A 23,776-nucleotide genomic window follows, 5' to 3' on the forward strand; every position below is an offset into this window, starting at 1 on the left:
TCTACTTAATACTAAAAAAAAATATTAAGGTTGGTGTCACTAATGAAGGTATATTTCATATTTATTGCTTAGCATCATTTTGGTTCAACATCATTTAATAAAGCATCCACGCATGTTCTCTTATTACGTTTTTATTATTATTTTAATTAAATGATTTCTCAGACAGGTTATTTCAAGTAAATCACAACAGCGCTTATTCATCCCTGTTTCCTCAGTCTGCTGGTGTACCTCAGGGTAGTATCCTTGGTCCTATCCTTTATAAAGTTTTTACATCTGACATCCTAACCTATCCTAACACTATTCTCACCACGTATGCCGATGACACATGCTTATTGTCATTGAATAATGATCCTTCCAATGTATCTCAAACCCTCCAATCCCACATCACCACCCTTGAAGAATGGTGCCAAAACTGGATGATTAAAATAAATTCCAATAAATCCTACCAAATCACATTTACCCTTCGTCGTAAACCTCCGTCTTGCGCCACAGTATCTTTTAATAATACCCCACTTATTCCTGTTGAACAGAACCTTTACTTAGGACTAAATCTGGACAAACGACTGACATAGAATCCATACAAGACTGAAAAGACCGGAAACTGATCGTCGATTCCGACTATTACAACATTTACTAGACAGACGGTCCAAACTTCGAATCCGTTACAAAAGACTGATCTACATGGCTGTTATAATCACCTATCTGGACATACGGAGTTAAGCTATGGGGCTCCACTAAGCCATCGAATTCCTCTCGAATCCAATCCTTACAGTGCAAAATCCTTAATGCTCCTTACTTTGTCTCAAATCGAATCATCCATCAAAACCTCAATATTCCATAAGTTGCCGATTTGGCCAAAACCAGATACCAATCCTTCCATGATAAACTTCTCAACCACCCAAACCAACTCGTTTCTAACCTAGCTTCTCCTTCACTACCTAACAATCCTCCTGGGCGTCTGAAAAGAAGATGGCCTCGAGATCTTCTCCTTTAGAAATGTTTTTGGAGTTCTACCAATGGGTAGATTCTTCACATGTTTGTATCATGTCATAATACCACTTACAGCAAATTTACTTATGTATATATATGTATACAGTTGTAAATAACAATAAATAAATTATTAAAAAAAAAAATTAAATGATTTTTATATCGCTTTTCAAGAAGTATAATGAGACAACTGCAAAGATTGAAATTTTCAGAACATGCAAACGAAAAATAATACAAATTTTAATAGAATGGCTCATTGATTCGGTTTTATTCTTATTTGATAGTAGTTTATACACATTGAGGGCTACTATTGCAACTTCTAAGGAATTTAAATTCATAAAATAATAAATACCAGGCTCACAGAAACCAGTACCATGTGAATATGTCATTGTTCTCAAAATATATCATAAATTTTACTATTTTGTCATAATAAAAGTTAGTAAAACAAATAAAAATAGGGAGAAAGAGTTTATTTGAACAAAAAATAATAATAAAATTAAAAAAAAAAAAATAATATGAAAAGTAAAAATTATTTATCAAAATAAGTATGTTTTCTAGATATATCTTTATAAAATTTATAGAAGAAATGTAGGAAGATAGTTTGAGCAGCGGTCAAAAAAATACAAAATAGTAGAAGTTAACTATTTCATTTTTATCAATAAACATTATTAGGGGTATTCATAATGTTGTGTTAAATTTACAACTGTCATTACACTATTATTATTGTCATTCATTGCTTTATTAGTTTTAAAAACATCCAAAACAATACTAGCACAATCAAAACGCTAACTACGAGCAAGTAGCCTAATGCAACAACAAACAAAATTGTGAAGAGCTCAGCTAGTCTGTTTGTAACAGGCTCTCAACTAGGTAATAAGTTATTTCGTTTTAATAAGGAAAAGGAAAGAAATATTTCTCCATTTACCACACTTTAACATGTTAAACTAAAGTTCATGAATACCCCTAATGTTAACCAATGTTTCAGCCAACTTTGCAGGGCTTCGTCAGGGCTGATCCTGATTTAAGTAGTCTTCAACTTTTTTTTAAAATCAGGATTAGCCCTATCGAAGCCCTGCAAAGTGGGGCAAAACGTTGGTTAACATTAAATATTTTTTAGCTTTATTAGCTTCCTACAATCTACCTCATACGATGAACTATCTTCTTCAAATACTGAAAAAAATGGGACTAAAACTATTTAAGACTGTCATTATGGGGTTTATAGAAGAAGAGAACCATGTTACTGTGGAACTGGCTATTTAAGTCTTCTAACTTGTTTTCTGGAAGGGAAACTCTGCTGTAAGCATAAAAAACGGCCGAATTAATTCAAAATAATAAACAATTTAAATCATCTTTTGGATATGACAATGACGAAAAGAGTATCTAGGGCATTATTTCAAAAGAATAAATATTTACTGGTGTAAAATGACCCAAAGATCACTTAAGACGTAATAGCGCTTAAAACAACTTCCAATCTGTTTTCTTTAACAGCTGTTGATGTCGTTCCAGACAAAGTAAAGCACAATTTCCTTTGTTTTTTTTTTTATTTTATTTATTTATTGATATTTACAACTGTATAAAAAAATACAACCAGTAAATTTGTTCATAATGACATAATGATATGATACAGGATGTAGAGAAACTACCCAGTAGTAGAACTCTAAAAACAGTTTACAATATAAGGTCACGAGGCCATCATCTTTTCAGGCGCCTCGGATGATTGCCAGGAATGGAAGAGGAAGCAAGGTTAGAAACGAGTGGGTTTCGGTGGTTAAGGAGTTTATTATGGAAGGAATAATATCGGGTTCGGGCTAGATCGGTTACATAAGGAACATTTAGGTCTTTATGGATGGTTTTATTAGTAACAAAATAAGGAGCATTGAGGATTTTACGAAGGATTTTGGATTGTAAAGATTGGATACGAGAGGAATTCGAAGGTTTAGTGGAGCCCCAAAGCTCAACTCCGTATGTCCAGATGGGCCTTATTATTGTCATGTAGATCAGTCTTTTGTAATGAGTTGGAAGTTTAGACCGTTTGTCTAATAAGTGCTGTAATAGTCGGAATCTGCGTGCAGTTTCCTCTCTTTTCAGTCTTGTGTGAGGATTCCAGGTTAGTCGTTTGCCAAGATAACGAATCTGTTCTACAGGGGTAAGAGCCACATTATTAAAGTATACTGTAGGGCAGTCGGCAGGTTTACGACGAAGAGTAAATGTGATTTGTTGAATTTCCTTTGTAAAAAATAATTGGCAATCATGTCGTTACTACACCGGAGGAGAAGGTAAATCAGCATGCGGGCAATAACGACACATCTTCCCTCCCGCGGAGAATTTTCTAAATACAATTGTATCGTTTTACAATCGACTAGCCAATACATTTAGTACAAAAGCCAGGAAGAAAAAAAGGCAGTTATTTTACCCCAATTTTGTTTACATTAATGAATAGTATGTATAATTACTAGTAAAGATTGATGAGTCTGCCAAGTGTAGGCAGGGGAATAAAAAATGGCGGATGTTTCAAAACGTTAAAAAAAAAAATTAATTTTTATGTCTAGAAATGTCTAGTGTTTCGGATAAAATGTTCGATTTTTTAAAAAGATAGCTCTGGAACAAAAAGACGTGCATATGTCTGCCAGCACTCAAAATGCAGGAAATTTAACTTACTATAAATTAGTTTGTTACATGTATCTTTGCAGGGGTACTAGTTTGTATGATATTCGCATATGAATATTAATTTGGCACATGAAAAATTGTCCCAACAACTATAAATCTATTTATTTTAGGAAGTATCATAAAAACTATTACTTCTATGAAGATAAACGTCATATACCACTTTATAGTCCATCAAACTAGATTTAAATTGAGTGCTAATAGACATCTGTACGTCGAATGGTTTTTTTAATATAGATGAACGTAAATAACTCTATTAAGGCTCATATTTTAGCAAATTTACTCTACTTTAAATTATTTTCTATTAGGTTTCAAATGTAGGTAGTTTTCAAGATATAGAGCTCCAAATAAAAATTAATTTTTGGAAACAGCCGTCATTTTTTATCCCCCTACCTATATTTGACAGACTCACCAATTTCGACAAGTAATTATACATAGTTTTCATTAAATTAATAAAAAATTGGGGTAAGATAACTGCCTTTTTTCTCCTCTTGAGTTCTTGTACTAATTTTTGAGCAAGACAATAAAGTCAATTTCAGTTGTGTCATCATTCTTCTGGAGCGGCGATATGATAAAATGTGGTTACATGAATTATTAGTACAAAAATCGTTAAAAATCATTTTAAAAAATACTGTCTTATAATTATTTAAACAGGATCCACACCAAACAAAAACAATTCAGGAGATTAATTTCTAAAGTGCACATATCCAATTCGCAATATTTTTCCGCAACTTGAAAAAACGACTGAGAGTACTTGTAAAATAAATACTTATCTACTAAAAAAAAGGTCTTCCCACTGAAATTTTCTTCAAAAGGTCTTAAAAAAATAAATTTTCGTTATATTTTAATTTCAAAAAATAACCTAGAAAAGAAAGTGATGAATTAAATAAAATTAAAAAATTTCCGAAATGGATGAGTAAGAAAGATAACGTATTTTTTTAAAAATATTAAGGTACTCTGGACTTCAATAAAAAAAAAAAAAAAAAAATATTTATTTAGTCATAGACTACGTTGTGACATCACGAATTACTAACACGATTATGGCAAGCTGGGAACTGCGTATAATTCATTAATTTGGCATATAATTTTATATTTACTTTCACTAACCCATATTTATTTTTTTAACTTCCCCTGCCTTTGTGACAGGTGTGTAGCAGCAGTTCCACGAATATATATGTAAGTTTTATTAGCAGTATCTACTAACTACTGTTAATAAAAGAATTTATGGTTAAACAAGCAAATAATACTATTTTTCGTGTTATTGAGTGGATATTCTCCTTATTATAAGATGAAGAATTTTTTTTAAGCAACAAGTATTCTGTGGAATTTTAAAAATATAATTTTATTTTTTGAATGTCTTAAAAAATTAAATTGTAATTTTATTTATTCAAGGAAATTCGTTCCAATAATCAGGTACATGGTATTTTTCTTCCAATGTACAAAACGTTTTACGACGCAATGACCATTAAATTTTTATTATTAATTGCCCAACGAATTTTTTAATAGTAACTGGAGTAAATAAATGTCTTACTATAATTAATTTGAGTTTAATTAAAATATTAAGTTATTTCAATACATTCAGTAATTAATAAAAACCATTCGGGGTATTAACGAATTAATTAGACGTTTAATAATGAAAAAAAAATCACCTCCCCGGCGGGGAATCGAACCCCGGTCTCCCGCGTGACAGGCGGGGATACTTACCACTATACTACCGAGGACTGGTTGGTAATGACATCAATTTTTAATATGATTAAGCAAAAAATATGTTTTCTTCAAATTTTTATAAAATTTTTAATTAGACTATGATATAACAATGGTAAATTTAAAGTTTAAAAATATTGGAGACATATTTCTTTGCAATATACTTCATTTTCAAATGACAGAAAGTACAGCATTCAATTTCCATTTTTATTTTCAGCTGGGTATATATGAAATATATAGTAGGGGAAACTATTGCATTTGTGAAAATTTTGAATTCCAGTTTTTAACAGAAATACACATCTTGATGTCCTCTGAGTCCAAATACATAAGTCTCGCAAAATGGTCTGAATGTTGTATATGTGTGAATGGCCTGGCTCAAAAGCATAAAGTAGCACAACACTGAAATTACATATTTAGGAAAGATGTATGTATGGGATGTGACAATTTTTAAATCTTTAAAATTTTCTTAAAAAAGACTCTAATGATTTTCATTCAACCCTCCATGCCAATGTAAATTGGAATGGTCTTTAATTCTTGATAGGTTTTATCCTGATTGAAATAGTCTAACAGGGCTTTAATGCATATTTTTCAAAAAAATCTGCCTCTAAAATATCTTTAATTTTAATAAATGGTATTTGGTCGAGGTACAGTCAAATAAAAGTAGTATAGTAAACTGGTGTACTATTTTTATTCGAGCCAACATACATACCGACATATTTTGAACCTGATAAAACCCTCATAATGCTTCTTTTCTCGTCTAAGCCCACTTCCCTGCCATATCTTTTATTCTTGTTTTTCTAAATTCTCACGCCATACTTAATTTCATTATTTTTATATTTACTATCCTTCCTTTTTCTTTTATATTCATGAATCTTATTTTTTAATTTATATGCATGTGTTACCAGCTTAAGAATACTTATATTAATTACTTTATTATTAATGTTTATTATAATGTTTTCTATTGTATAATTTTACATACTTCTGTATCCCCACTCATTTGGTATATTGTCTTTCTTAATCGCTTACATTTATTGTATCCCATTATTTTAACTTTATTTCTTCTTGTTCATGTAAATTTTAATTGTTTTTTTTGTTTTTTTATATTTTATAATTTTTTTAATATTTCTTCTCCCCCTCTATTATGTTTATTATCATTTATTGTTTACCTAATTTTAATATTTTTTACATTGTTTACTTTAAAATTATTTTCCAATGTGACGTACTTAACTGCCATCCCCACTCCTCCCAATACAAACGGTTCACTCTGACTTTGACTTCCGTCAAAACAGCTATGAATTCTGTCTCGTTCATTTTCATTTGATTTTATTCTTATACCTTTTCATCTCTTAATTTGTACTTTCTTAAATATTTCTTCTCTTTATCTGCTACTATTATCGTTTTAATTTATTGTTTATAACCATTAATTTTTCTTATTAAATTTTACGATTCATTGTATACCCTTGTTATTTTCCACTTATTTTTTTGTACTTATGTCAAGTGTTTGTATCTTTTTTAGCCCTGACGAAGCCCTGTAACGTGAGGCGAAACGTTGGCTCAAATAAAAATAGTACACCAATTTACTATTTGAGTTTTATTTGACCCCACCCAGACCAAATACCATTTATTGATACACACGGTCAATCAGCAATCTTCCAGTATCTTTAATTTTGTTTATTAAAAAAATAGATAGTTTTCATTGTAAGCAATATTTAACACTGGATAAATACAAAATATTAGAGAATTTTATCTATAACTAAAGGAGAAAAAAGGAAAAATAGAGAAGAGTCCCATTCGGATCAGAAGAACCGAGACTACCCAACTTTTCCCAATTGCATTGCTTCTTCGTTATCTTTATTAAGCTGTTGTATTTTTAGCATGAACAAAGCTTATATTCATTATTCCCACCTCAAGAAACACAAAAATTAAATTTTTAAAGCCACCGAAAAATAAAAAAATTTTGTTCATAATTTTCACCATCTTTGGTCTTATGATTTTTTTTTAAATCACAAAAATAGTGATAATTTCAACAGAGTGCACCAATTTACACAGAACTTACAGACCTCTAAAGGGTCATAAGTGAAAGGTGTGTGATGTGCGCACCACACCGGATTTTTATTAACAAACAGAAGGCATAATAAAAATAGAAGTAATGTAAATGAATATCAATCAAATGTAAATCCACTGATGAACAAAGCAGATATCTGATAAAAATTACTTGGGAATATAATATCATCACTAACTTGCACAAATAATTCATGTTTAAGAGCATTTTACTAAGATAATCTAAAGAAAGAAAGAATAATATTATCAGAAGAAAGAAACAGAATGTTTATGAATGATTTAGAAAATTAATATATCCAAATATGTTTTAAATTTTACAAAATAAATAAATAAAAGTTATACAACATATAGATGATTTTATCAAATTAAAACTATGTATTTATCAATAAATGTTTTTCAAAATATAAAAGAATCATGATAATATTTACAAGAATTACTCTGCAATAATCTGAAATATACCGATTTATAAAATGAAAATAAAAAACATGAGCATAACTGTTTTTTTATTGGAAGAAGATAGTTGACAGTATGAAGTAGATTGCAGGAAGATAGTCCGGGTTGTGGACAATAAAAGTACAAAATACTATAAAAAATATTTATTGTTAACCAACATTTCGCCCCACATTGCAGAGCTTCTTTAAGGCTAAAAAAGATACAACCACTTAAATTATGTAAGCATAAATGAACAAAGTAAATGAAAAATCACTGTACATCTTTTTAATTTTTCATTTACTTTGTTTATTTATGTTTACATCATTTAAGTGTTTGTATCTTTTTTAGCTCTGCAACATTCGACAAAATGTAGATTAACAATAAATAATTTTTTATACCATTTGACCTCCACCTAAACTGTTTTTAATTTATTGTGTCGAATTTAGGAACATATTAGCAGTGAACTATAAAAAGTAAACAAGAGTTGTAATTGCATTAGTTTATCATAAATAATCCTTTGTACGTTACCTGTTGTCGTAAATGATTTTTTTTTTTTTATACTTTCTAACAGCCATCCTTATTAACCACATACAATTCTATTTTGATATCTTAAATGCTTTTCAAAAATGTATGATAATAACTGCACCACTTAATTGATATGTTGCTAAATGTCTATTTATCTTAATCTTTCGCTCTTTCTTAACATAGCAGTGAAAAAATCATTGTGATGAAGTGAAAAGTGCAGTGAATGTTTTAATTAAATTTATATAAATAAATTTTTTTTCCCAGCAGTCCAACTCACAAAATGAAATAAAATTAGTGGAATTTTATTTCAGATCCTATCAATCCATACTATAAGAATTATTTAGAAAAAATTAATATTATGCAAATTAGAATGCCTTTTAATTTAAATTTGATTTTAATATTTTATGTTTTTTCTTCCAAAATATATTAAACCCCAAGTGTGAGCTGATTATGACTGCACTATTTAACAGGTATGTTCCTTAATTGCATGTTAATAAATATGTTCCTAAAATGTATTTTTTCAAATTCCATCGGCCTTTCTGAAAATTGTTGTGAAAAACTTATAGTGGAATAATGGAAATGAAGAAACATATTTTTTCATGATTTTTCTTTTTAAATTCTTGTTTTGAAAATATTTAAGACAACAAAATAAAACTTGACATGGCTAATAAGGATGACAAAAATGGAACAAATAAAAAAAAATCAGAGACCACAGATTTCATTTTAATTTATGACTGAATGATTTGGAGGTGAATGATCCCTCAGTATTAATGTGGTTAATTTTCAGTCTTTGAAATGGAAACAGAACGGTACAAGATCTAATAAAATATATTGAAAATTAACTGATAGAATAGTGGATTCAGAAGTAAAGAATATCTAAGTATTAAATAACAAAAGTGTTGTAGGGCAAAACTGGAGTTTTGAAATATTCAACACTTTAGGGTGAAATTCTGGTTTTTGGTAAAGAATAACAGCTTTTTCTGTTAATACAAGTCTGCCACAAGCATATTCGCCAATTTAAGATCATTTGAAGTTAATACAGTTAGTAATTAATTATTAATGAAAGTAAATTGTGATGATAACAGAATGACTACCACTTTTTGCTCTAAACAGTTCATTTAATTTCAGCAAATATATAAAATCAATAATACATACAAACTTAAGTCAGTTTATAAGGTGGTTTTAAATAAAATGTAATAATAAAAACTAAGAAAAAGAAATAGCTAAATATGAAGATAACATTGTTCTTACTTGAAATATGGCAGGATGTAGGCACAATTTCTTGTTTTTACATAAAATGTTTCAAAACCTTGAGTCTTGAAACAAGTTAACTATATTTGTCAATTCGAGATAAATTAGAACTTTTAGTGGCATTAAACAGTATATAAAAGTTTCTATTAAGAATCACAAAGAAAAACTTAAATCAAAGCTAGATCATGGTTTTATGGAAAATGGCTCCAAAATTTTTTAAATGCCACTGCCTTATACTCACACTATACTTAACAATAATTACAATGAACTGCCTATTGGAAATTCATTGTAATTATTGTTAAGAGGAATGAGTTTAATTACATTGGAAGTTATTGAATAATAAAAAAATAAATGAATAGTAAAAAACAATCAAGAAAATGTTAGCAGAAATGTCTTTTTTTTTTTTATATATTTTAAGTTGGTAACACTCAATTATTTATTTCTTAAAAATTCACTGTAAATATGAAACAATGAACAAAAAATACAAATAAGTACAATAATCCTAATAAGAAAAGCTCTAATAAAATATTATTCAAATAATTACAAAAGAAGATAAACATTTATAAGAAGTATTTTGAACTGAGTCTAACAGAGCTATCAATCAAAAGTTTCAAAATCTCAAATTCTTATATAATATATGATAGCACACAAATTATAAAACTGCATAAATTTTAATAAATATTTTTAACTTGCACTTAAAAAAGGATAAGATGATATAGCAGGAGTGAAGGAGGGGGGGGGAGTAAATTGTTTTCTAGCTCACTTCTGGAACTGATTCAAGCTTCTATTAAAAAAAACTTATGTTTAAAAATATTTTAAGGAAAAATCTTGATTTTGAGACTGAATTTATAATTTTGAGATTTGAGCAGAGGAAGGGAGCAGTTTAAAGAAATGAATCATAGGATAGTATGTGATCTGAATACAAAAATAATGCTATCATTTGATATTATGTCTTGAATAATAACAGTCTTGTCTGTGCAGTAACTTTTTTAATTCAGTATAGGACTCTAATGGGAGTCCTGGCTGAAAAAAAAAAAAACTTTTTTAATATCCTGCATGTAATGCGGTAACATTAATTACTACATTTGAAGTACCTTAAACAAATTATGATCATGGCTGTGATTGATATTTAGAAATAATCCCAGTTATTAAGAGCCAACTTTATTCTATGATAAATAAAAGGAGCTAAGTGCCAAAATGCTACAACAGACCTTTTCTAATTCCTAAAAATGTCTTCAGGTAATAATAGGATAAATAAAGTGTATCTATAATTAATTATTTAATAGATAAAATAAATAAATAAGGAGGGCAAAAAAAGAAAGAGCCAACTGATCTGTATTGATTTGTTTCACTTGAGTTTATCCCAACTAAAAAAATAAACTTCATAGTAAAAATTAAATAAATACAAATTTTAAATATGTCAAACAACTTTCGATTGTCATCACTTTTTACAGTTGCTTTTATCTACTATTTTAAATAAGGAACTAAAACTTTTATTTCAGTTATAGTTCTTATTTTTATCTATGTATCATTTTTGTATTTATATTATTGTATTGATTATTTCTAATTATGCATTATATTATCTTATATAATGTTATACATATTCCATTCATCTATACACACGGTCAATGAATAATCTTCCAGGAAATAATGTTATATATTACATTCCATTTATAAGTTTTTAATTTCAATTTATGTTTGTAATTTATATTATATTTATGTATGTATTTGTATTTATCAATGAAAAAGGTAGATAGAACAACTCGTTCTGAACATCAAATCAAGACTATTTAATGACAAGTAATTAATCTGTCTACCTGTATATAAGTACATTGAACAGCTGATCAGGTACTCGGTCAGCTACCGTCCTGTAACTTATATAAATGTAAATAATTTTTGCTTTTTGTATATACTCTTATGCAACTGTTTTTTTTTCACCCCATTTATTCATTTAAATAAATGAATAAATAATGTTTCCCACTATTTAATGATAGTGCATAGGATTATTGTAGCTGTACAAAGATTCATTGTAAAGATGTATAACATGCTCCACGAACAATTTGATAATAAAATATTACCATCTGCAGACTTACATCAATGTCGCATGTTTCCTATAAAATTTAATTTAAAAGCACTTATATTCTGATGTGGAAGGCATGTAATACATAGTTATTCTACAATTATATCAACAGAATTCTAAATTTGGTAGTATGACTCAAATTTCAGTTGATGTCTATGGCTAAGGTAATATTAAGAAATTTTTCTAACTTAATGTTTACAAAAGAACTGAGAAAACATGCTCAAAAAAATTACATTTAAGATTCATTATGAGAAACAGGAGGGCTATAGAGATCTGGAACTTGGGTAATAGGAGTTTTTTAGGAAAGTGTACATGTATGCAAGTCGGCAAGCATTTATTGCTCAGTAGCACTTTCCCTACCTTATCTGAACAGAGCAGTTAAGTAAAATACTATTAGTAATTAATGTTGATAAATTGCCTTTTTCAATACAATTGCCAACTGGATTTCCTCTTAGTCGATTTTTCACATTTTTTTTATTTTCTTGAAAATTGCTAATGATTTTGATTAAACTGGGCATATCATTCTATAATTAAATGTTTCTTAATATCAGCTAGGTCATATCTTCTTTGAAATAATCTCACAGGGCTTAAATGACAAATTTAAAAAAAATCTTCCTCTAAATTGTATTTAATTTTGTTGCTTTGAGATAATTAAGCATTTCATACTTTTATTAATAGTTAAAAATGGATACATATTAACAATGAAAGGATTTGATAATTAAATAAAGAAGATGAGAGGAAAAATATATTTTTTCAGGTTAACAATTTTTTTTTCGAAAAGTCATACGATAGATGTTATATACATCATTGGAAAGTCAAAAATTTTAAATAAAATAATATTTAACATAGAAAGTCGAAGAATATTATAGTAAGGAATGACAAAAACTGTGTAAATAAATGATCTATTCTAACACAAGTTTGATCAAAGGGTGCATGCACAGTTTTTCCTTTTAGCCGGACTGATACTGTTGTCATGTCAACATAGTTGTTAAATAATTACTTTTTAATTCCACTTAACCTATACCAGAGACTTTCAGTTACAGGATGACTATCTTCATAAAATCATTTTTAATATAATTACAATTCAGCATTGAATAAATAGCTATTTTAGTTAACTGTTACGTTTTTATATTTCTGTCATACTTCTATAAAAGAAAAATATTAAAATTTTGGAACAAAAATATTATTATTTCAGTCAAAATTGGAGTATGTCAATCTGTCAACTAAAAAGCTCATTCTGAAAATCACTTGTTAGTGAATAATAAATATTAAAATATGTATTTCATGTAGTAATAGCGAGGAGAGTAAGTGAAAGTTGTGTGATGCACGCACTGTACTAGGTTTTTTTAGATACGTCAATATTGCATTGAACGTCCATGTTGAAATTTTTTACAACTGAATTAAAATGTATACAAGTGAATTTGGTGTTAATTATACAATGGCATGATACAGACATGTGAAGAATCTACCCGTTGATGGAGCTCTAATAACATTTCTAGAGAATTGAGGTCTTCTCTTCTTTTCAGATGCCTAGGAGGATTATCAGATAATGGAGGAGAAAACAGATTAGAAACAAGTTTGTTTGGGTTATAAAAATAAAAATAAATAACTGCAAATTACATTCACAAGTTTATTAATAAATCAATAAAAAAAATATAACTGTAAGAGATCAAAATTCTTCTTAATATAAATCTAAAGCAAATAATCTATAAAAATATCAAAATTATGAAATATTACTAATTAAAAAACAATTATATTGTTTCATACTACTAGTTACAAAAAAAAAATTACACAAAGTAAAACATGATTTATTACAGTTAAGGCTAAAACATTGATTTAACTTCTAGAGAAACAAGTTAACAGCGGTTTTTCATTTTAAGTAAATACACCAATCACAGTATATTTATTTTAAATTAATACAATAAATAAATTAGACAATATAAAATGTAGCATTAATAATACATTTAATATTCTTTATAAACTTCTTTTGTTATTTATCACAACATCAAGATCCACAAAAAATTCTATTAAAAGTTAGATAACAACAGGTAACAAGTGACATTTAAAATCTAAAACCCTTTAATCATCTTTTATTTGCCGAAAGACAACCTAGAAAAAATAAAAGAAAATAATTAGCGATAATGAAATTAAATAAAAAAACTTTAAATTTACTTATTTTGAATGAATAAAGAATAGAGTAACTAAAGATATTCCTCTAAAAAGAATAAAACTAAGATTAGATAAAAATGTTTGAAAAAGTCGTAAATGCAAGCGATCAACTAGATGTAACAGACAAAGCTGTTATCCCCTACTAAAATTTTATAGAACTTCCTGTAAAGTTTCTCTTATCTCAAAAGTACAGGTTTGACTTAAAACACTTTTGCATTCAGAGGCACATATTATCAAAAGGGAAAAGGTATTTTTCTACACAATATTTAACTATTTAGGGAGGAACTTCTTTCATCTTGTAAAAATCTAGTAACAAAACAATTTAATAAAAACAAATTAATAATGGACTTAAATGGTTTCATAATACAATAACACAAATACAGTACTCTGTTGCTCATTTGAGAAAATCGAAAAGGAAACTTTCTATTACTGGTTGCATAAGTTAGTCTTAAATGCTTGAGCTAAAGTCAACTATTTACATGAAAAAAAATTTATACATGGCGTATTCATAAAGTTTCAGGAGTGGTCTCAGAACCAAAAATGTATTGAACATCTTTGTACACCGAACTTACAGTCTTATAAACGTAACTTTGGGCATCAACACATCGCAGCCAGCGTTTTCTCTATTGTTCATAGACTACCTGGAACTATTTGTGCAGAAGGCTTTGAGAGAACTCGTCGAAGTAGCCTGGAATAGAGTTAAATCACTTCCCTTTCAGGTCCCTCTGATTCAGGGAAACAAAAAGAAGTTGCTAGGAGCTAAATAGCGAATGTAGTATGGCTATGGAAGTCTTACTAAGTTAAACTCGGTCAAAACATAGGCAACGGCTAACGACATATGAGAGGGAATATGGTCATCATGAAGAAGTCAATAATATTTAATCTCTGGGTAGATTTACTCCTTTAAAAGGCAAAGCATTCCAAAGTAAAACTGACCTATGACATTCTGTCTGGCAAGAGCAAACTCTTTGTGGGCCACTTCTTTGGTGCTGAACTCAGAAAAAATAAGTTTTGAAGTTCTGGACGTAATGGTCAAGGTTTTGTCTAACATGATAAAACTTTTGCAGCAACCCTACAGTCCTTACCTAGGTCCCACCAACTTCATTTCGTATCACCTAATTAAGATAGACCTGAAAGAGAAGCGATTCTACACGACTCCAGCAACAGCTTCGACAAGGTCCCTTAAAGCCTTTTGCGCAAAGAGTTCCAGGGAGCCTACAGTTTAGAGAGTTATAATGCTGGAAGCAGTATGTTGTTGATGCCTGACAGTCATATAATAAGATTTCAACTTTGTTGTACAGAAATATTTAGCAATTTTTGTTTCTGAGACCAGTCTTGAAACTTTACAAGTTCACTATATGTAATAAAATAAAAAATTTAATTCTCAAATTCAAGGTTCTACCTGTTCTATATTAAGTACCTTTTAATTATCTTTTTCCAGTTTTATTTCGCCTGGGTGCCCATTTGAGTTGTGACACATCAACAGACAATCTAGGTCGCTTGAACTGAGCTGAACGAATATGCTCCTCAACCAATTTTGGAGTTACACAAATGACATGTTGCCCTTTCCAATATTTTACCATGTTCATGCTCTGCAGGGTGGATATGATGTCTGTCTGAGTAATACTGGTCATTTCACTAAAAAAATCATTAATAATTATCAAAATACACAATATAAATTATTCAGGATAAGATGTAATATCAATAATAGTAATAACTACGAAACAAATGTATACTTTCTGAGCTATGCACCAAAAATGTTTAATATTGTTCAAAACTTTTTTCTACAAGAAAAATGAGGGATTTGAGTATCTTTAAAGCTTCCCATGGTGACCAGGGAACATTTTGAAAAAATAAACAGCATGTAAATTGGGCCAGTATTTGAAAAGTCAATATTGGACAAAGCTTTGAACTATTCCCTTTTATATACATAGATTCTCTTAAAATATATCACTAGTGTTTCAGTAAAGAATATTAAAAAAATAATTTAATGGAAAACATGACGAACAAATACTTTTTCTATCAGCCAATAATTCCATAATCGTATATAAAAGAAAAAATGTAAATCAATAATCAAATATACAAATAAAATATATAAAAACAATGATCATTCATACAAACAATATGTACAATCAATTACATACCTAAGATCCTTTATTGATACTGATCCCCTAAAGTCCCTTAACACATCCAACAATACCCAAGACCAGTAAGATCGGTACGATAGCTTTCCCAAATCAGACAGTGGTTTCTCAGGTGTTCCAACTACTCCCTCCAATTTTGATAACTCATAAGAAAATGCAATGAGTAGCTTTCCATATCCTTGCCTCTGATATGGCGGCAACGTGAGAATACAGGCCACATTATTTCCATCTGGAGACTCTTTCTCCTATTAATCAAATATTATCATTATATTAAAACTATGACACAGAGAAAATAATATTTTTAGTATATCTGCTATAATGCTCACTCAAAACTAAAACAAACCTAAAGCCGCTGATATACGATGCAATGAACCTTTGGCCTAGCTTTTGGTCGAATGTGGGACGAATCTTGAGAAAAATAGAAGAGGATGCTTCAGTTAATGTCAGACAAATACATGCATTTCTAATGTTTTTTGTGATATATATGGAATTAATGTTTTCTTATTGTTGGCTATATTCAAAATATTAGTTGAATTATATTCCAAATTATAATTATTATTCATTGCATTTTTATACGAGATATAAAATTTAAAAAATCTTTTCTCACTTATTTTTTTATATTTATATACAAAAACTTATATTTTATTTTCTCACATATTTTTTTAATATTTATATACAAAAACTTATATTTTATTTTCTCACTTATATTGATATAATTTTAACCCAACCTTAGTTCACTTTATTGTCATCTTATCATCTTTCATTTTCAACATATTTTTAGTTTTTTTGTATCTTTTTTTAGCCCTGATGAAGCTCTACAAAACGGGGCAAAATGTTAGCAAATAAATACTTGATATTTTTTATTCCTTTTTGACCTTGCCCCCAACTGTCCCTTCATATTCAGTAACGTTCAATTACTTTTATATGTAATAAAAAAATCTTTGCTAAAAGTTTTGTGATGTTTTGTCTATGTAAAATTTATTGTTGATTAGTTACAATTGGCTATTACTAATTTCTATTAAACCCTTAATACTAGTAATATATGTATATAATTATTGATATATTTATACATTCCTAATTTTATGTTATGGTAACATTTTTAAACGTGTTAGCTATTTTGAGAATTTATAAAAATCAATATAATTTATTATTTTGATTATTTCATTTGGATTATCTTCTTTTTTAAGATTATTAGCCTTATTGTTAATAATGTATATGTACATGACTACACGATGTATCCAACCATTGATCGCCCAAAATTGAAAGAAGTTCATAACAATGTGCAACTGCAGTTTTAAGGTTTAGACAGATCATAACTTCCAATAGCCTAGATATGTACTCTATAATTCTAATCCTCAATTAATCAACCATTATAAAAATGACAGTCATAAAATCTTGAATGCTCTATAATAAAAAATTAAAATAATGAATTGAAAAATTAAGATAACTTCATAACTGAAACTAATATAAAAGTAAATATTATTGAAATTGGTTGTGCATTTTTTAAAATAAATACATGAAATTCCTGCCCCAATTATGATATTAGATCTTTAAGGAACCAATATTCTAGAACAGCGGTTCCCAAACTGACCACTAAAAAAGAAATTTAACCATCCCTACCACCAATTTAGGCAAATGGGACTCTTCTATAAAGAATATGTGAAAACTAAGTTGCCAAAAGAGTATTTTAAAGTACTTAAAGAAGAGAATATTTATCAGTTAAAATTTTCCAACAAATACTTAAACATTAGGGAAGATAAACTGCTATGTATCGAGGCATTCGCCAGTATTACAACAATAATAAGTCCTTTATTAGGGTTTTTTGCCATCTGTCCCGATACCTGGTCAGGATAGGAGCTCTTATTGCGTCCCTGGATATGTGTAAATCTGTGTTTAGTTTGCCACATTCGCATATTAAATCTACTGGCTCTTAACACTTAAAGACGACAATTTTTGACGAGGGATCGGAATCCAATTAAGCAGGTGCAGGCCCTTCCTAGACATGTCAAACTTTCCCACCCCCTCTCAGGCCTGGGGGGGGGAAGACGCCTACCTAGGGAGCGTTCTGTCACCTATGGCCAATGAGGAATTAGATTCAAAAATAAGGAAACGCCCCAAAAGGGAAGTGGGAGAAAAGGGACAGGAGAACTAGATCAGGAAAAAGAACAGTGGAAAGGAAGACTTAGACGAGTGAGGAGCAGGCTTCAGAAGTGGAGCAAGATGCACTTCGACCAGACAAAGTCGTAAGAAGGGCCATGAGACCTGGACAACCCTTATGAACGAGACGACACCTACGGAACTACATCCCACAGCATAAATTATTCAAATCAACAGCTGTAAGTATAAATTAAACAATAAGCAATAATGTAAGAATCAAATTTTATGGCAACCAATTATTTGATTCATTTTAATCATAGTAATAAATAGTAAATAAATACTTAATTTCTTTATGTAGTTTATATACTATTATATAACCCAATATACCATCCTTTATTACACTACATAATTAATAGTAACAACATTTTATAAATATAAAGGTATTTAACTGGTAAACACACAAATAGCCTTTCGAAAAGGATCCAATCATAATAATAGTTTTTTAGGACTCAATATATAATTAATTAATTAATTTATTTTTGGATAATTGCCTTCAGCGATTATCCTGGCATCCCGATTAAATCTCAAGGCAGTACATAGCAAAACAATTAAGTAGTTTTAACAATAAGTCCTCACAAAAATAAGTCACCGGTTGGGAACTACTGTCCTAGAGTATTACAATAAATAAATTATAAAAGCAAGAAACCCAGAACATAAAAGGAAAACATTGCATGATCTAACTCTCCAGTAAATAACAAATATTTACAGTAATAAATAACTGTATATTGAAAATACAAAAACAGGGTAGTTTATTTATATCTTCCCAGTTAAAGAACATAAAAATTAAAATTAAAATAATACTTACTTTTGAAAAATAACCGACAATATGAGCACCTTCTTTGTCAACTTCACAGAGCACATAAAACAGGAATGGATCGACATCAAAATACAGAGTTTTATGATCGAGGAATAATTTAGCGAGGAGACATAAGTTTTGACAATACATCTTGTGCTGGAGTGCATCAATTTCCCAAATAGCTAAGGTACCTTTTCGATAAATTTCATTGCCTGGAGGTTGTCGGCTCTTACACTGGTTCTAAAATACAGAGTCTGTACTAATACAAAACAATAAAATATTGAGAAACTGAATGAAAGAATGGGAGAAATAAAACAGTTGAGACCCACAAAAGGCACTTTACTATTACTAACTCAAATCACATACAAATTTTCAAGCCTCTAACTCAATTTGGCATTACCAGTGATGCGGCGAGAGGGACGTGCTGGGATCTTTTGAGCTCTGCTCTACCCCTCACATGTGGGGGATAGAGTGGATCCTCAAGTCGATTGTGTAAATATTGTATATATTATTTTATCATTATGTTATTTTATTTATTTCTTTTTCATACAGATAGTTTGATTATGTTCATCTTGTTTATTCTTTTGTTTGTATATATTTTCAGAGAGTTGTTTTTTTTTTTAATTATTTTTTTATTTTAGTATGTATGAGATCATTCATCACTATTACCTATTGCACACAACTGTGTGGCAGATTGTAATATCTATCAATAAATAAATCTATCAATCAACAAAAAAAAAAACAACTCAATTTGGAGGGGTAATAGAGGTTAACATTAAAAAGGTGAACAAAATTTTTCACATGATTAAATTTTGAATGAAATTCATCTTTACTTTTATAAATTTTTTCTTCCTATAAAACAACCAGATGACCTGAACTAACAGAGACGTGGCCCAAATGTAGCAGAAGGGATGAAATATAGATAACAGCCATTACCGGAAACACTAAAACTGTGTTTTTGGGCTTATGAAACAAATATTAAATGTTCCAATAACCTTTGATACACACTAAAAGTCTATTATTTACAAGCAAAATATAATGAAAACAACTAATACTGTTATATATATATATATATTATTAGCATTAAGATGCATGTGCACTAAAATGTTACCAGCAATGTTGTTAAAAAAAAAATATTAATATAATTTTTGTAACTAAAAATACATATTTTAAGGTCTACAGCTTACACTGATCAATAGCAGAATATCATTTTTCATATAGATAGTAATGTAAAAAAAAATTTGCTATTAACTGGTTTACATATTAGCCATCAAAACGTTAATATCACACTGTTTTTTCTAATTTTGCCACTTTTTAAATATTGCTCGATTTAACTATCTTAAACCTCGGAATGGAGGTTTTAGTGGAGCAGGTTAGGTGGGAAGGATTGCCTTATATTTTTTGTGTTATGACCTCTAGTGAGGTTGTGACATGTACATCGACTAACATTCTCACTATATCTGTTTGTTTTAAAGGTAAGATAAGTAAGGCTTCCACAGAAGGCAGTTGTTCAGTCCAAATGCCTATCAGTTTAGGTTTTGAGGAAATAAGAAGGGGGTTCACTTTAATATTGTGAAAGACCCAGGAATATACCATTATCAGTGCTATCTTATTTACCATTATCTAGCCATCATTATAATCTTTTGGCCTACCTCCTCTCTACAGCTTATTTCAATTTATCCTCAATATATATTAATTTTTATCAATCTTTCTTTCATCTCAACTCAATAATAAAAAAAATTACTACTTTAATAGCTCTTTACATCCCAAGGTTCAAACTGAATTGTCAAATTCTTTTTCCAATCAAAGTGAATATTTATATACTAACAAGATGCATCCAGTATGATGATTCAAATTTATGATATTTTAGACAGTATTCACAAATCCATAGTTTGCTGGCTTTTCCATATTCATCAGGGTAAGGGCTAAAATACCAAGTGTCGATTTCATAAACTCCTATTTGAACCCTGTCTATGTACTTTACTTTGGTTATTGCTTCATGTTCTTTCTCGAGTGCAGCTGTAGTTGGATCCATTTCAGCATAAGTCTAAATATGAAAAACAAATTTTAATTGTTTCATTATATGACCTATATTTAAAAAAAAAAATTATAATTGCCTAAAGTTCAAAAATTAGGATAAAAATAATATGTTATTCTAAGTTTACAATTTGACCTAAACAATAAATTAATTTATTTTAACTAATAATAAATAATTCTCATAAATGTCAGATACCATTTGACTTTCCAAAGGAAGTTTACTAAATAATAATTTACAAAAAAATTAATCTTGTATTCAACTAACTAAAATTAAACTAGAAAAGCAAAGAAACATCAAATCAAATTATTTATTGCGACAGGATCAATCAGTGTAGCTTAAAATTATCAAAAATATAACTGAATGACTATATCAGACTTTATTTAAAATATTACTTCAGAACTAAATAAGAATAAGGGAGAAAGGGTGAAACCAATTGCTTAGAGTAATCAAACATTAGAAATCATTTGTATTAATTATAACCCTTTTCAAAGGTTTTAATTTCGTAAATAGACAATTTTAATCTTGCCTTTTGAATGTGATTAATTTCATCATGGCGCCTCTTTTGATTCCTGGTAATTTTCCTATCGGTGAGTTCAAGTATATCAACAGTACCTTTTTCAACATTCGAATTCTTCCACTGTTGATCAGACATGTCAAACCTCGAGTTCATTATCCTAATAAAAGACAAATATATGAAAGTGAAATATTAAAATATTCTTTTAATTATAAGAAATAATATTTTTTATGAAAACAATCATTGACTTATCCATAACATAAAGCGAAGATGTTTACATACAAGTAAAATATGTGACTTATTTTAAAATGAGCTTGAATTGACAATCATTTCATTTATTAGAGTATAACCAAGTAGTGTTGGATGGTCGAGGTAGAAGATTTGCTATTGTATATACTTTCTCCTTATGCCTATTTTACTTCTTTCTGAAATAACATTTTTATATATTTCGATACAGAGATCCTTTGTCATACACCTCCAGTAGTCATTAAAATACTTTAGTTTTGGATTATAAAAACTAAATTAAAATAAGTCTATCAGGGCATCTCTGAGAACTTTCACTCATCACGACATTCAACACTTCATGGTCTTAGTATAGAAAGAGGTAGCTGTATATTTTCCCATTTTGTAGCTGCAAGCCACAAACTAATTTATAAGTGGTGTTAGCAATTAAATTTAAATTGTATTTACTTCCTCACTGAACTAATCCTCATGGAAAGAGGTAGCTTAATGAGTGAGGAGCTCTACTATTTCCTGGGCCCAGGTTCGAATCTGGCTGTGACAAGTAATTATTTATTCTGTTATATCAGCCATGAGTCAACCCTGTGGGTTCAGGAGCCTTACCTCTATGATGCCCACCCACCTATAACTCTGTACGGCATACCCGGACTCTATAAAGTGGGTACCCTGAAAAAATGAAAAATCCAGGTAGTTGAGGAGCTTCTTGAACCAATCACCTTCTTGCACAACTGTTCTTGAAACAATACTTCCTAACAAAGTACTAAATCCCAGACCCTTCACATGTTATAGCTGTATAGATTCTTTACTTTTCTTATTTGAGAGAGATGTGCACAGTAGCTGCCACAAAAACATAGAAGTACCTATGAAAATTTTAAAATCAGACAAAATTCAAAAAAGTAAATCAATTTAGAAGATTGATGTCAGAACAATGGATCTTCGGTAAACCCAATTGAGAACATTTGTCCATTTCTCTAATCAACTGAACATTTTCGGTCCAACTGTAAATAATCCTTACCCCTGTTGTAATTGTAATTTTCGATCCCTCAAACAATGTACCATTGTTGACATAAATACATGTAATACCCATTCTCCGATAGAATAATTACAAAACAATGAAAGTACTTCACTGCACTTTCTTCCATAGTGATTAATTTCCAAATCTTAATTATTTTTCTGATGGAAAGAGAATAATACACTATTCTAAACAACACAGTTTACATACAATACACAGAAATAATCAAGTAAGATTATAATCAACAATACAAGATAGTAGTAAGTACAGAACATACTATTATTATTAGTATTCACAATTTGTAACATTACCTATCTCTTGGAACCCACTCATCCAATCGTCTATTATATCCTTCATAGTGAACATAATACTCATAATGATTCTCCTGTTCATTGAAACGGGACTGTATGATTTCAGCAGGATCTAAACAGAAGAATGAAAATCACAACACTGGATTCACAAGAATAAAATTAGTACATTTACACTTCCACACTTACGCCAGTCGTCAGATTTACGCCTTACGAGGTAATGTTCACCGATATCCAAAGGCTGTTCTTCAACAGATTCAGAATCTTCATTATCACCAGTTGTCTTCTCCTCCGGTCTAACTTCTAACTTAGTCATCTTGATAACAGTAGAATAGTATTTTCTAAACAACCAAAACAACAGGTATCGTTTTAATCTTGTTTTAGAAACAAACTTGTAACCTCCCAAGACAGTGTTGCCAGTAAAGAAAATCTGATTTTAATTCATATAACGCCAAAAGCCAAGATTTCATTAAAAGATATTTATTGAACCTTCAAAACATTAAAAATTTTATATTTTAGGCTAAAAAATTATTTAGAATGAATTTGAATCGATTTTCACTTTTAATCGAGTTAAAATGAATGTAGGCGCTTAAGTTGTGATACCTCCTGGGCACAAATAAATCATTACTAATATTTTTATACAATTCAAATCATTAAAACGATCAGTACACTATTCCAGAAACATCTTGTGTCT

The 23,776-nt window shown here is 29.3% G+C and overlaps 1 protein-coding gene and 1 non-coding gene across 2 annotated transcripts; both read right to left on the reverse strand.

Annotated features, from left to right (window-relative positions):
• Positions 1-5,300: 5,300 nt before the first annotated feature.
• Positions 5,301-5,372, reverse strand: TRNAD-GUC (transfer RNA aspartic acid (anticodon GUC)). Its single transcript has one exon. It is a non-coding gene; the product is annotated as a tRNA-Asp (tRNA).
• Positions 5,373-13,454: 8,082 nt separating this feature from the next.
• LOC106677150 (histone acetyltransferase KAT8) lies at positions 13,455-23,526 on the reverse strand. The gene is made up of 8 exons (XM_014414884.3): positions 23,272-23,526; positions 23,086-23,197; positions 21,535-21,682; positions 20,799-21,017; positions 18,980-19,210; positions 16,018-16,262; positions 15,294-15,511; positions 13,455-13,813 (listed from the first exon to the last, which is right to left on the reverse strand). Exons 1-7 carry the CDS (start codon positions 23,396-23,398, stop codon positions 15,301-15,303), a joined length of 1,293 nt encoding a protein of 430 aa, XP_014270370.1. The 5' UTR covers positions 23,399-23,526; the 3' UTR covers positions 13,455-13,813; positions 15,294-15,300.
• Positions 23,527-23,776: the final 250 nt, after the last annotated feature.

Source organism: Halyomorpha halys, unplaced genomic scaffold, assembly GCF_000696795.3.
Source record: "Halyomorpha halys isolate HHAL.00 unplaced genomic scaffold, Hhal_1.1 Scaffold88.1, whole genome shotgun sequence".
Lineage (NCBI taxonomy): Eukaryota > Metazoa > Arthropoda > Insecta > Hemiptera > Pentatomidae > Halyomorpha > Halyomorpha halys.

What these genes read in the sequence shown, in the direction of transcription:
- LOC106677150 (XM_014414884.3), bottom strand. Translation starts at nt 23,398, where the DNA reads ATGACTAAGTTAGAAGTTAGACCGGAGGAGAAGACAACTGGTGATAAT. An exon ending in GAGTGGGTTCCAAGAGATAG is followed by an intron (nt 21,683 to 23,085) that starts GTAATGTTACAA and finishes GTCTTTTATTAG; the next exon opens with GATAATGAACTCGAGGTTTG. An exon ending in CATCATACTGGATGCATCTT is followed by an intron (nt 19,211 to 20,798) that starts GTTAGTATATAA and finishes TCTGTATTTTAG; the next exon opens with AACCAGTGTAAGAGCCGACA.